Below are 14486 nucleotides of genomic sequence, written 5' to 3'. Positions count from 1 at the left end.
CAATATTCTATTTCAGCATGTTCCAAATTTAAAGAAGGAAACCAAACAGCCATCACATGACTGTTTTTCCTATTTCCAACGCACAATAATCAGTTGTTGACGTACAAGGAACTGCAGTAAATCATCTTGGTAGATATAAATACTGAGTATAATTTCTTTCCCTGGTTGTTCTGGGCACAGCAACTGCAGTGATGCAGCAATACAGAATCAGTCAAGTGTGGCTCTTTTTATTATAAATCATGTCAGCACATCTTGGTCTTTCTATTGGATGAGTACACTGCAACAGAGACAGCCAAATTCCCCTCTGGGGACTACGGCAAAGGATTAATGCAAGAAGGAATTTGATGATCCTTTCCCTAAGATGAAACAATCAATTTATAAAACATTTGTAAGCTGCTGAGCACCTCACTGCTGTGGAACTGCTGGGAGCAGCTAATGAAATAGCCATGACTGAAATCAAGCTCTTCATCTAATGCTCAGGTGTAATGCACATTTCAGAATTTAGAAGCACAACAAAAAATATATATTTGAATTGTAGTGATATCTGTAAAAGTAACAGCCACTTACAGCATCACAATAAACTCTCACACTTTGAAGCTTATAGATTTGAGCAGAAAGATTCTGTCAAAGACACATTACATATATTAATCTGTGGAATTTTAGCTATAATTTTTTTTTTCCAGAGAAGTAATAATGAGGTTAAGATCCTAATTTTCCAAAGTAGTCAGGAATTTCTGTACTCATCCAGGTACAGTCCTGACCTAGAGACTCAAGACACTCAAGTTCATGGGTTATTCTTGAGAAAATTTAGCCTGTAGAAGCCACTAGCAAAAAACCTGGCTTCTGGTCTCAGTAACAAAGAAGTTTGTTAATCTTTTAATTTATACAAAAAGATACACTGACAAACAGAAAAAGCTCTTTTTTTTTTCCTTATATTGTCTAAAGCATATGCCATGTAGCATTTATGTCCTGGAGAACAACGGTTTCATGGCATTCATCTTGGAATAATCATCACCACAGAAGAGTGGAACCTTTTAATTTCAGTTTGCTATTGCAATAAACTTGTCTCCTGATAATGGAAAGAGATCAGCAGATTAAACTGAAATCTCTGTATGATCACACATGCACTTTCCACCACCCAGAAGAAGCCAGTTCTGCTCATTAAAAATGCTCCTAAGATTCTTACACTTTTGTTGTTAATCAAGTATTCATCATACTCTATAACTCCACTGATAACATAGCATTTGTATAAGACTTTTTTATCCCAGCATTGTTGCTGCTGTGTGCCAGTAAGTTTTTAGGCAAATAAAAAAGATAACAATAAGTGAGTTAATTTTTATCTGAATTCATCAGAACTGAACACTTTTAGTCCATCATGTTACAGACATCATGATATAGACAGTGGGATTGAGTGCACCATCAAGAAGTTTGCAGATGACTCCAAGATGACTGGTGCTGTAAGTATGCTACATGTAGGGGATGTCAACCAGAGGGACCTGGACAAGATGGAGAGGTAGGCCCAGGTGAATCTCATGAGGTTCAACAAGAGCAAGTGTAGGGTCCTGCACCTGGGCCAGAACAATCTCCATTACCAATTCAGGTTGGGGAATGAGGTGATAGAAAGCAGCCCTGCAGAAAAGAAGTTGGGAGTTCTGGTAGATGAGATGCTGGACATGACCCAACAATGTGTGCTTGCAGCCCAAAAGGCCAATCATGTTCTAAGCTGTATCAAAAGAAGTGTGGCCAGCCGACTGAGAGAGGTGATTCTGCCACTTTACTCTGCTCTGGTAAGAACTCACCTGCAGTACTGCATCCAGCTCTGGTGCCCTTAACAAAAGAAAGACATGAACCTGATGGAGCAGGTTCAGGGGAGAGCCACAAAAATTATCAGGAGGTTGGAACAAGATTCTGTGGAGGAGAGGCTGAGAGAGCTGGGGTTGTTCAGCCTGGAGAAGGGAAGACTCTGGGGAGACCTAATTGCTACCTTCCAGTACCTGAAGGAAACCTACAAGAAGGATGGAAAGGGACTGTTTACAAAGACCTGTAGTGAAAGGATGTGGACAATGGTTTTAAATTAGAGAAGAATAGATTTGGGTTGGATGTTAGGAGGAAGTTCTTCATCATGAAGGTATTGGAACACAGGAACAGGTTGCCCAGGGAGACAGAGGCCCCATCCTTGGAGATCATCAACATCAGGCTTGACTGGGCTCTGAGCAATCTGATCTAACGGAGAGGAGTTGGACTAGATGAGCTTTGGAGGTCCCTTCCAACCCAAGCCATCCTATGAGCCTGTGATTCTCAGTTCCCAGTTTAGTCTGCCATAGGCTGAGAGAATAACTCCTCTGTGGTGCTGCACATGCTCTGAGTTCCACAGTGAGCCAATAGATTGCCATCTCCTCATCTGCATAACAGCTTCATGTAGTTCTGCTTACCATCTTGTCTATTTGACTACACTATAGTTCAGGATAGATTTGTACAAAAGGTAAATGTATTGTGGTTTTGAACATATGTTTAACTTTTTAATCTCCAATTGGATGGCACCAGAATAAAGCAAACATGACAACAGAAAATAGTTCAGAAACTACTCTCAAGCCACCTACCAAAAAGGTGATAAAAAGATCTTTCTGATTGCCAGTAAAGTTAATTTCTTCAGGTGAACTGAACTGCATCACATTAACAATCTCCAGCTACAAACTGAGAAATGTTTTTCTGGCCACTTTGCAAGCCACTTAATCAAAACAAAACTAGACTGATCCAATCTAATCACAACTGTGCTCAGTTAGAAGCCATTTATGGACTCCTGGGCCTGTGTTTTCATAGTCTATCTATTGGAAGCCTAAACACCTCTCTTAGGCCATCAGGTTGCTGGTTGTCAGTTAAGTATAAAAAGGACATAACTGATAACAAATTAATAGTTTCAATAAACATCTGTTATGCAAAGTGGTTACAGTGGTCTGAATAATACATTGAGATTAAAGACTTAAATCCGCTTTTGATGGTGACTGTGTTAAAAAAGTAATGTTTCCAAGTTACTCGATTATGTAATATTATTTTTGTTGTCTTTTAGTAAACAATCCAGCCTAAATTCATTGGAATTTGATTGGTGTATTTGGAAGTAATATTTCTGCCTCTGATCAGATTGTGGCGATTTGCTCACTGAAGCCATTAAACATGGTTGTCTCCTTTCTCCCACAGTACATACCAAAAGAGAGAGACCTGGGGGTGCTGGTTGACGGTAGACTGAACATGAGCCTGCAGTGTGCCCAGGCAGCCAGGAGGGCCAATGGCATTCTGGCCTGCATCAGGAACAGTGTGGCCAGCAGGAGCAGGGAGGTCATTCTGCCCCTGTACTCTGCACTGGTTAGGCCACACCTCGAGTCCTGTGTCCAGTTCTGGGCCCCTCAGTTTAGGAAGGATGTTGACTTGCTGGAGCGTGTCCAGAGAAGGGCAACAAGGTTGATGAGGGGCTTGGAGCACAAGCCCTATGAGGAGAGACTGAGGGAGCTGGGGTTGCTTAGTCTGGAGAAAAGGAGACTCAGGGGTGACGTTATTGCTCTCTACAACTACCTGAAGGGGGGTTGTAGTGAGGCGGAGGTTGGTCTCTTCTCCCAGGCAGCCAGTACCAGAACAAGAGGACACAGTCTCAGGCTGCGTCAGGGGAGGTTTAGGCTGGAGGTCAGGAGGAAGTTTTACACAGAGAGAGTGATTGCCCACTGGAATGGGCTGCCTGAGGAGGTGGTGGGGTCGCCGTCGCTGGGGGTGTTCAGGGCGAGGCTTGACAGGATGCTTGGTTGTATGGTTTAGTTGATTGGGTAGTGTTGGATGATAGGTTGGACATGATGATCTCAAAGGTCTCTTCCAACCTGGTTAATTCTATTCTATTCTATTCTAAGTTAGAGGTTAAGAGTGTGGGACCACCCTGCTCTCTACTGTGCACTCTAATTTCTTTTCAGACATGTATTCAACTTCTTGCTCAGGAATAAGATTTACAAATCCCTGAGGTCAATATTGTTTGTCACTAAGCAAAACATTCTAGGGAGTATTTTGAATTTCGAAAGGTTTTTCTGTAGTTTATGAAGTCAGAAAAGGCTTGTATACACCATGTAAGCCTGTATGGAACATCAAAATTGATAGGTTTTGTAATCCTTTTCCAGCCTCCCATGATTTTTAGGTTGGAGATATAGAATATAGCACAATAAAAATCAAGACTGATTCTTAAAATAATGCATATGTGTGGCAGGCAACATTTGGGTGTGGGTTTTTTTTGGTGGTTGTCGTTGTTGTTTCTTATAATTAATGATTTTATAGCTTTCTCTCTCTTTTTTTTTTTTTTTTAATTAAAGAGGTAAAAAATTCTACAAGAACTTGCATTGTTCTTTTGAATTCTTATGTTAGTTTAAATGGAAATGCAATTTCTCACTCTTAACATTTGTGGTTATTTGAGAAATAAACCCTTTAAACAACATTGTAATACATATTTTATGTATTTGACAGTATTTGAACTAATCTACCTTGAAATATGATATTAAATTTAAAGTTGTACTTGCAAAATGATTTATAAAATGGTTAATTATCATTCCTATCCAGCCTGATCTAAGTAGCACACAAAGCAATTTCTTTATAGCAGCCTAATGTGAGACTGCGTTAACTGACACCAACTAGAAGCATTTCCCTGCAAATGTTTCCTCTAATAACTTCACTGAAACCTGAATTCCTCTTTTGGAGACCCTGAACAAGTCTCCACCCATGCTCAATGTTTAAACAAAAGACAACAGCTATAGAATTCAAGAAGCCTTGAGACAGAAATGCTTGTCTTCCAGATGATATGAGACTTTCTGTCTATGGTCACTGCAGCATTACATCAAGCTGATTCCTCTTTTAGCACATTGATGCCATCACAACTCTTAGCTTTTTTTATTTTGTGTTTCAGAAGGTTGCTGAGGTTTCAGACACTTTTAGGCTGCTTGAAAAGAAACAGAGATAAACTGTTACATACAGGGAGTATAATCTTTGTTTTCTCACAGAATGATAGAGCTAAATGTTCATCTGCTAGACTTGTATGGGTAGCTCCACTGGCTGCCTTTGGCTATATAATGTACACCCCCTGTGAATCTAGTACTTTTTAAAAGTGGCTTATATAAGAGGCCAGACAAATGAAAAGAATACATTTGTAAAAGGCAGAGGAAAAAGATCTCTACAATTATTCTACTCTGTTGACCTAGTATTTTCTCCTATTCCAGAGTGATATGATCATATGGAGGTTATTAATATTCAATAGGCAGAACTTTCTTAATTAAAAAAAAAAAAATCCCACTGAAAATATTAATAAAACTTATTTACTGGTTGGAAATATTTGGTTGTGGAACAGATACCTCACCAGCAGGAACATGTAACAATTTAAACAATATGAGCAAAATCCAGAAACAACAAAGTAATTTAAACTGTAAAGATAAAAGAGAAGAACGTCAGCAAAATGAAGGAGATTGCCCACAAGGGGAGGAGAAGTCTAGGGCAACAGACCTTTAACAGATGCCTATGAAAAAAAATCAGGTTTTGTAATTACTCACTGATCCTGGTACCACGCAGCACACATGGGAATTTAAACAAAACCAAAATGGCATCGACCACATGAAAGCTGCAGGAGCACAGTTGCACTTTCTGTTGGCTTCTGCAGTTTCTTGCTGTAGCACATACAGGGTTTATCTCTGAAGCCTTTGTAGCTGAAAGCTTCGTAGAAGAGAAGTTGCTGCCAAGGCTTGCAGGGTTTGTTGGCTTTGTAGCTTTTTCTGTTTGGAGAGGTTCTTCCAGCTGCAATCTTCACAGCAGAGCTTGTTGCTTCTTCCAATAAAGCAAAACAGTCCTGGTGATCTGCGGAAAAAGACAAACTCCACGACTCAAATAAGTTATGGAGTTTTTACTTCCATCAGTGTACCAGTTATGGTCTGCCTTTTCCAGGGTTTCTTCCTTCAGGTCAGGTCTACTGGAGTAAGTGGCCTCAATTGTTTCCAAACAATTGTGGATAACTGGTTCTCCATCACATCCCTGGAGGAAAGAGGCTGGACTGACAATATTAGTAACTTTGATTTCCACATCATCCTGTTCTACTAGGATGGCTTGGTATTTGAGAAATTGTTGTGGAGACAACCAGTGTCCCCCCTTAGCTTTCATGGGAATATAATAAAAAGGGTTTAGTGTCATCAGGTATGCCTAGTGCTGGTGCCCTCATCAGTTCCTTCTTTAATGTATGGAAAGATTGTTTAGCTTCTCCATTCCATTGTAAGTCCTTATCAGTCTCTTTCAATAATTCATAGAGGGGTTTAACAAAAAATCCATAATTATAGATCCACAACCGGCACCACCCTGTCATTCCCCAAAAGGTTCAGAGTGCCTTTACTGTGTTTGGAAGTGGAATAGAACATACGGCCTCCTTTCTTTCGGGGTCCAGTACTCACTGTCCTGCAGTCAACTCATATCCCAAGTAGGTTACTTGCTGCTGTACCATTTGGGCCTTCTGTGGGGAAACTCATTACCCTTTAAGTCCCAGAAAATTCATCATACTCACAGTCCATCTTTCACATTCTGCTGTGGTCTGGGTGGCCAGCAGGATGTCATCTACATACTCTAGCAGAACTCTGTTGCCTTTTGGCTTGTCCCACTTTTCTAGTTCTTTTGCAAGATGGATTCCAAAGATAGTGGGGCTGTTCTTAAATCCTTGGGGCAAGACTGTCCAAGTTAATTGATGCTTTCTGTTAGTTTCCAGTCAAAGGCAAACAATGCTGGCTCTCAGGGGCTGGGTTAAGCTGAAGAAGGCATCCTTTAGATCTCCTGGGACTCTTGGGTCCTCCTGGGGTTCGTCTCTCTGCCCAGCAAGACATGTCCATTCTGCTCCTAGGCTTTACAATGCTTATAGCAAGGGGTCTTGCAGTCTGTCTGGGAAAACTGAAGCACAGCTCGGATTCCAAGCAAGGCTTGTGACTTCTCCCAGAGTTTGGACAATTGCAAGGTAAGGCACTGGCTCTTTGGGCTGGTATTTAGAGATTTCCTGAGACAATGATGGCCAGTGACAACAAAGATTAAGAGATAAAACCCTGACACTGCAACCTATGGAATGAGTTTTCTCTAAATGTGGCCAAAGGCACACACACAGTGGCCCACGTGGACCCCAGGGCATGTTCAGGGAAGCCTCGGCAACATGGTCAATTTCCTGCAAAAACAGACCTTCTGGCTCCTGCCCCGTTGTCTGATTCAGAGCAATTTTGAGGCTTTTGTCCCTTCAGGACACAGAGTAATTCCACCATGCTCAATAGCAGTTTACTGGTTTTCAACAAATGCAACTTCATTTACTACCATTGAGTAACTTCTGAGTTTAACTGAGAAAAATCAACTCTGTTTTACTCCTCATGTGAGGAACAGAGAGCTCGGAAATCCCTATGCACTATATAAACGAGGCTCAGATGTGGACAGTTTATTTTGTTTATAATTATGTTTTGCTTTCTGGTCCATGGAGGTATGAATGGTTAGAAGGACTGGAAGTGATTTGGAGGAATCTTTGATTAATTCTGGTAAATTAATTCCTTGTAAACCATGCACAAGTTTTAAAAGAGAACACACCACTACAAGGGCCTCCTCGTGGATGCATAAGATACAAATGGTACAGAAACCTGCACAGGTAATCACCTACCCTGGAGTATTTCCAGGAGGGTAGAGCAATGTGTGACCACAGTCCCCCAAGTGCCAGAGCACTGTTTGCCCCGGGAACCCTTGGCAATGTCTGAGAGCTCAGCATAGCATCATGACAATGAAGCAGTTTGCTCCTGGTCTTGAACTGTTTGTGTTAGAAGCTAAGACACAGGTTTTAAACTCGACAATCTAATGAAAAAGTTTGATTTAAAGTGAAGACAAGTTCAACACCTTATCAAAACTCATGAATACATTGTTTATGTTTGCCAAAAATATGTCTAAACTCACTTCTTTTGCTGTGAGAAAGGATTGTTTCTGTTGATTATAGCTTGCTTTTTAGCCTTCTTTTGGCTGTTATGGCTTTCCTTAATATAATTCAGTGAGAGTGATTTATACAGCTAGCACTGAAGAACACTGTCTTTTAAAATTGTTTTTTATGTAATTTTTTCTTCTTAGGAGATTTAATAAATATTTTTTGCAGAAGGACACACACAAAAAAAATCAGTGTGGCATGGATTTTTATTGACAATATTCTTCCACTGCATAGTGCCACTGCTTTGATGTGAGGAAAGTTTATTATTATTCATTGAGATATACTGCCATGTGACTTTTAAAAGCACCTCAGTAAAGGTTATAGAGTTAGTTGTAAAATCTAGAATGAAATTAGACACCCTATGTAATCAGTCTGTCATAATGTTTGCATTTTTCCACTGAAAGATAAAGCAAATGAAAATCCATAAGAAAGCAAAAAGTACTTGGCATCTAGAGCAATTCACTAATTGGAAAAAAAAACCCAAACAAACAACAAAACCACCTCATCCACACTGTGCCTTTTCAGCAAAAATTCCTCTCTCTGATTCCAGAAACTCAAAGCCAAAAAGCAAGGTTGAAGACATAGATTCAGGTTGCATGTACTAGAGTCCACAATTAATTTTAATGCAAGTCTATGTATTTGATTACTCTGCATGATTATAATTTATTTCTTGGCATTTCTGCTTGCTAAATGTTCCAATCACTTTGGGCAAACCTCTCAAAGTTGTCCTCTCTTTCACAATCCAATTGTGATAAACCTCATCACTTGGCTAAAGAAAGCTGCTTTGGATGCCAGCTAACTCACAATGTTGTTTCACTTTTCTTGAGGAGTGCCAGGGAAAAATGCTTACAGAAGCTGACTTTTAAAAAGTAGTGAGCAGTCTCAGCAATTGTGGAGATGCATGAGCAGTCAAACCTTCTAAAAGACAAGCCCAAGAGACTAAGAATTGCATTTGTAACCGCACATAACCATTTAAGCATATCGGGGCAGTAAAGAGCTCTGTCACAAAATGGCTTATATTGAATACATGCATAACTTCAGCTGCTGCAATCTTTCTCTTTTACTTACCCTCATTCACCCCCACAGCATTTAAATGTGCTCTGTTCAATTACTCTATTTCTACACCACTTAAAAGATACACAAAAAATGAAACATTCAGCACAGCTTTATAGTCATAACTAGAACTACAAACACTGAAATAGTCTTTACTTTCCTTTCTTAATGCAGCCTCCACATTATCTATTTTCCCCAGATTCAACAACACCAATTTTACTTTCATGTGCCCAGATTTTCAGCAATTTCAAGAAAGTGACTAAACATGGGCATTGGCTATTTTTGTGCTTTGGAAGATGTTATTTATTATTCAGGCTACAATGTATTCTCATTATTTCCACCAAAAGGAATTTTGTGGGTTTTTTTTTGTTTGGTGGTTGTTTTTTTTAATAGCAGAGTCAGTATTTTGAGAACAGACATGAAGTCGCTTCTTTTAAATGAGACTTAAAAAGAGCTTTACTTTCATACTAGAAGAGCTACAAATTGCAAGATGTTTTCTTACCATAATGAGGAATTATTGCCCAAGCCATTGCAGAAGCATAGATGCCACCAATCATCCAGAACATACAGAGCCAACTTAGGTGTTCGCCTCGCTTCTCCCGAGCAAGCACTTCCGAAAAATAAGAGAAGACTGTCGGCACAGCTCCACCAATCCTTAAAGAAGAATACCAATCATGAATTGAGAGAGTAATAGTTAGATGAAGTTTGAACACGCCTGTAATATCAGTCAGTGAAAATCTAAACTACAAGTAGATTTTCCCCCAGATTGCATCATGTACTATTGAGGAACTCTTGAGGAAATTTTCAACAGTATGGACACAGTTTTTGTCAACTATCTCCTTGAAAACTATGCGTGCAATTTGTTTCATTTGGTGTTTCAAGAAGCTTGTCAATGTGCCAGCTTTTGAAACACTAACTGCACAAAGCACTAACTTTCACCACTGCAAAAAGTCTGAAATCATGGGCAGGCTACTGACAAGTCTCAAAATGCATCAGTTTTGACTGGAATACTAGTAATTCTCCCAAAGAACAATAGATGTTTCTCCAAGTCTTACCCCTCATGCTTTTAGGTAACCAAGAAATTATTTAAGTGTCAGCTATGCTACTAATATGTTCTTTTTCACACATACGTTAAAAGATGTTCTATTCAGTTGAACTATGTTATTTGCTATTAGCAGTTTTTTATGTGGTATCTCAAAGTTGTTGGACCACAAAAAAAAGGGGTGGGTGGGTGTGAAAATAGAGCTTAAGTTGGTAACAGTACAAGATGCCAAATGTTCCACAACGAGACAAGTCTTTGTAGATTTTATTTTTCCTGCTGAAGAAAATACCTGTGAAGGTCAAAGAGATACTCTTACATACAGATAACATACTTTAAAGCATGGTTTAAACTTTTAACTGAATTTTAAAAACTAACATATATTTATGCTGTCATCTGGGAGCTGTTGAACTAGAAGCTAAAAGAAGGAAATTCAAAGTGGATAAAAACAAATATAAAAAAGAAAACATGAATACAGAAATGGCATTTCAGTGATACAGTTGTCTTCAAGTACAGTGATGAAATACTGATTGAGCTGTTATACTTATTTAGGGGTCTGCTGTTTTGTTACTCCCTTCTAGATAGCTCTTCATGAAGTGCCACTGGTCAGCTCTAACTTTATAATGAATATTGCCCATAGTGGAGCCTGCCAGGTCTTGCAATTTCTGCCATTTCTGCAGAGGTTTGTTATCTCCATGAATTCTTGTTAGATATACAGCTGTATTTCATTTATTCTTATGAGCAAATACTAAAAGCCTTCACTGTCCTGTCACAGGCAATGGGAGACACTGTCCTTGGAGGTCCAGAGTGAAGGAGCATGGCCAAGGGTAGAATCACAGCTCATTTTGCTGTAATGGGGTAACACTGCTGCCTCAGTGATGCTACGGACAAAAGGCTCTTCAGTTCCTGAAGTATAAGCAGATTACAGCTATGATTTCTTATCCTTCAGGGCTCATACACAGCTTTGAATCACACTCTTACAATACTGCCCAAATATAGCACTCACAGATCTAATTAAAGTTCTTTTCTAATGTGGATAATTGACTAGCAGAACCAGAAACAGCGTCTTCCTATATCCTGCCTAAGCTGGAAAGCACTGATGAGGAGTTGTGAGTGCCCACTTTCAAGAAGGTCTAAATTAAAAGACTGATCATGGGATACAGGATAGTGTGATTATGCAGTAACGCCCTACCTAAACAAAGTAATTTTTCGTAACTCAGTGCATCTATCTCTGATTGCATGTGCTCATTAAGAAAAGTATACAGAATGGTAAGTAAATACATATTTGGCAATTTTCCTGTTCTGTTATCCAATCTGCTCTTCTAAATTTACCATTTTCTTCCTTTCATATGTTTTTTCATGAAGTACAGAATCTTTTTATCTTATAATGCAGTTACTGTGGTAGTAAATATAGCTTGAAACCATCTGCACTGTGTAGCACAATTAATAATAAATGACATTTAACACTTGTGCTTGAAAAAATTCTCAATAATGGGTTCCTTTCAGGCAAATACAGTTGTGAAATTCAGGACTCAACATAAAATCCTCTTGAAATCTCCCTTAAATCTCATAGGCTAGAATTCTGGTAAAGTGAGAGTTTAGAGAGTTTACCATGGGTGGTGTAAGTCATGTATCTGTATGTCACACAAATGTTCATGAGATGATGGTTTAGGAAATGGGTGGATGCTTCAAGAGGAAAGAACCTGTCCTATCTTAGTGTCAGAAAATGTATGGAGAGCCTGACCAAAAGCAGGGGGAAAAAAAGCCTCTTCTACAGCACCAACCAACCATACTGTGATAATGGGAGATTGTGGTGCTTCAGCATTTAGAACTGATCTAGGTGCTATGTTATCATATTCTATGTCGTAAAGGTTCTCCAAGGCTACAGAAGAAGTATTGTCTGTGTTGACAAATTTAATAGGGCAACTTTTCTAACAAATCGATCTTTCAGACATTATGCTGGGTTACACCCATTCTTGATGGGGGCTGAAAAGAACAAAAGAAACTTCATCCAGGTGGGCACAGAGAGACTTGGTTTTTTCCCTCCCAGGAGGAGGGATCCCCCTGGATCAAAGGTGGTCTATTCCTGTCCAGCAAGCCTATTTAAGGAGAGACACTCTGAACTCTTCCTCTTTCCCTGCTTTGCCTGCTCAAGAGAGGTCACCTACAGCACCTGCTTCCTGCATCGAGCATGTGGTGGGGGCTTGCTTTCCTCTCCATGCTGCATCCACGCTTTCTAAAGAACTGAATCCCCTTGCATCCAGGGAATCCACTGCCAGCTGGGCTTGGTTTTGTATATTTTTTTTCTAGAAACCCTTTTCCTAGTACCTTTTCCTAGTACCTTTTCCAGGTTATTTGTTTCATGAATTTACCTCTTCTTTCCCCTACCCAATTTGTTCTACCTTACTGGGAACGGGAGAGGGGAGGAATCTGAATCTATTACCATTTGGGCTTTTAGACTCTGAGTAAAGCTCAAACCAGCACAGACATGTAAGAAGAATTTTGGAGCCAGCAAACAGAAATGTTTATTTAGGATATGCAAATAAACAGACAAAAATTAAAATTAATCAGCTTTGGAAAAAAACATGTTTTTTCTATTCCAAGATAGTGTGATTAAGCTGATATTCCGAGTGAGTGCATCAATAGGCTAAGAAAAACTTAAAAGTCCAGGTATTACCTTCACGTTGATTAAACAGTGCCAATAATACATACTGTCTGAAGGTGAAATAAAGGATGTATTTCCATCACACAGACAACAGATGCTATTTAGAATGGTATCTCTCTGTTTCACAGCAACTGTATAGTAAAGCATGCTGTGTACTTCTTCACACCTTAACCATGTGAATGGAAAACTTCTCAGACGGTTACATTCTTCATTCTGGCCTCATGTAAGTGTGGAGTGATACTGCTAGAAGCTTTTAGGACACCACTACCTAAAAAGCTCTTCCTGTGCTACAATGCTATTACAATTACTATTAAAACCTATTACAAAAATTTTAGAGAGGCTAATCAACCATTGAACTGGAGGAGAGAGGAAGGAGGTGAAGAGAGAGGAAGCATCCTGCTGCACAAGACTGTTCTTTTTGCTGTTATGCTGGACAATTTCAGGATGGCAGTAGCCATGTCTCTGTACCCTAAAACTTGCTCCCAAATGCAGAGCAAGTGATAGCAAAAAGGAAGCACAGGAATTGCTACAGCCAGTATTACACTAAACAGTAGAGAGGAAGTGCCTTAAAAACTGTGTGGACCTAGAGAGCATTTTTAAGTTTGACTCTTGCAGAAATTGGAATGTGTGCTTGGTACCACAGACATTTACTATGATAGATATATGGTATCTGGTGTATCACCCAAGATCTGCAAGGAAGAATGCACTTTCTATGGTCTAAGAAACCCTGGGTTGGATCCCATCTTTACTTACATTCATATACAGCTTCAATTGAGCCCTTCTATATTTACATAGAAGGAACAGAATTTGATCCTCAGCACTTTTGTATTTCAAGTTTCAGAGCAGACTGCCTCTTTGGTATCCCACTGACACTGTGTGGAATGGATGGTGGCATGCATCATTTTAAAGCAGGAAGATTTCATCCTTTGTGTGACAGGAAATGCAAACACTATCTTTCCACAGGATACAGTATTAAGTATACTCTGGCAATTACAGTATCACAGTATCACAGTATCACAGTATCACAGTAACTAAGGTTGGAAGAGACCCCAAGGATCATCAAGTCCAACCTGTTCCAACAGACCTCACAACTAGATCATAGCACCAAGCGCCACGTCCAATCTCCCCTTGAACACCTCCAGGGACGGCGACTCCACCACCTCCCTGGGCAGCCCATTCCAATGACGAATGACTCGCTCAGTGAAGAACTTTTTCCTCACCTCGAGTCTAAACCTCCCCTGACACAACTTGAGACTGTGTCCCCTTGTTCTGGTGCTGGTTGCCTGGGAGAAGAGACCAACCCCCACCTGGCTACAACCACCCTTCAGGTAGTTGTAGAGGACAATGAGGTCGCCTCTGATCCTTCTCTTCTCCAGGCTAAATTAACAATCACAATTAACTGGCCTGAGACAGTGACCTGTTTCACAGAATCACAGAATGGCACAGGCTGCAAGGGATTCCTAGAGATAATCTAGTCCAATGCACCTGCTGAAGTAAGTTCACCTAAAGCAGGTTCACCTAAAGCTAGTTTCACATGACCATGTCCAAGTGAGTTCTGAAAGTCTCCAAAGAAGACTGCTTTGGGCAGTTCATTCCACTGCTTTGTCACTCTCAAAGTGAAGACATTCCTAAAGATGTGGAACTTCTAATGCTATAATTTGTGACCATTGCTTCTTGGCCTGGAGACGTATTTTTATTGTTTTAGATTTAAAAAGAATAGCAATCACTCAGGGGAA

General features: G+C 39.9%; 1 protein-coding gene across 1 annotated transcript in view; it reads right to left on the bottom strand.

Annotated features, from left to right (window-relative positions):
• The window catches only part of SV2C (synaptic vesicle glycoprotein 2C), a 130095-nt gene that overhangs the window by 51056 nt on the left and 64553 nt on the right, over positions 1-14486 (bottom strand). Inside the window, exon 4 of the mRNA XM_054178798.1 lies at positions 9549-9700. Coding sequence (XP_054034773.1) covers positions 9549-9700 — 152 coding nt within the window. The remainder of the gene's footprint in view (positions 1-9548; positions 9701-14486) is intronic.

The sequence above is a fragment of the Dryobates pubescens genome, chromosome Z (assembly GCF_014839835.1).
Source record: "Dryobates pubescens isolate bDryPub1 chromosome Z, bDryPub1.pri, whole genome shotgun sequence".
Taxonomy (NCBI): Eukaryota; Metazoa; Chordata; class Aves; order Piciformes; family Picidae; genus Dryobates; species Dryobates pubescens.
Note: the sequence above shows the minus strand (reverse complement) of the source record. Positions and strands in the feature narration are given on the sequence as shown.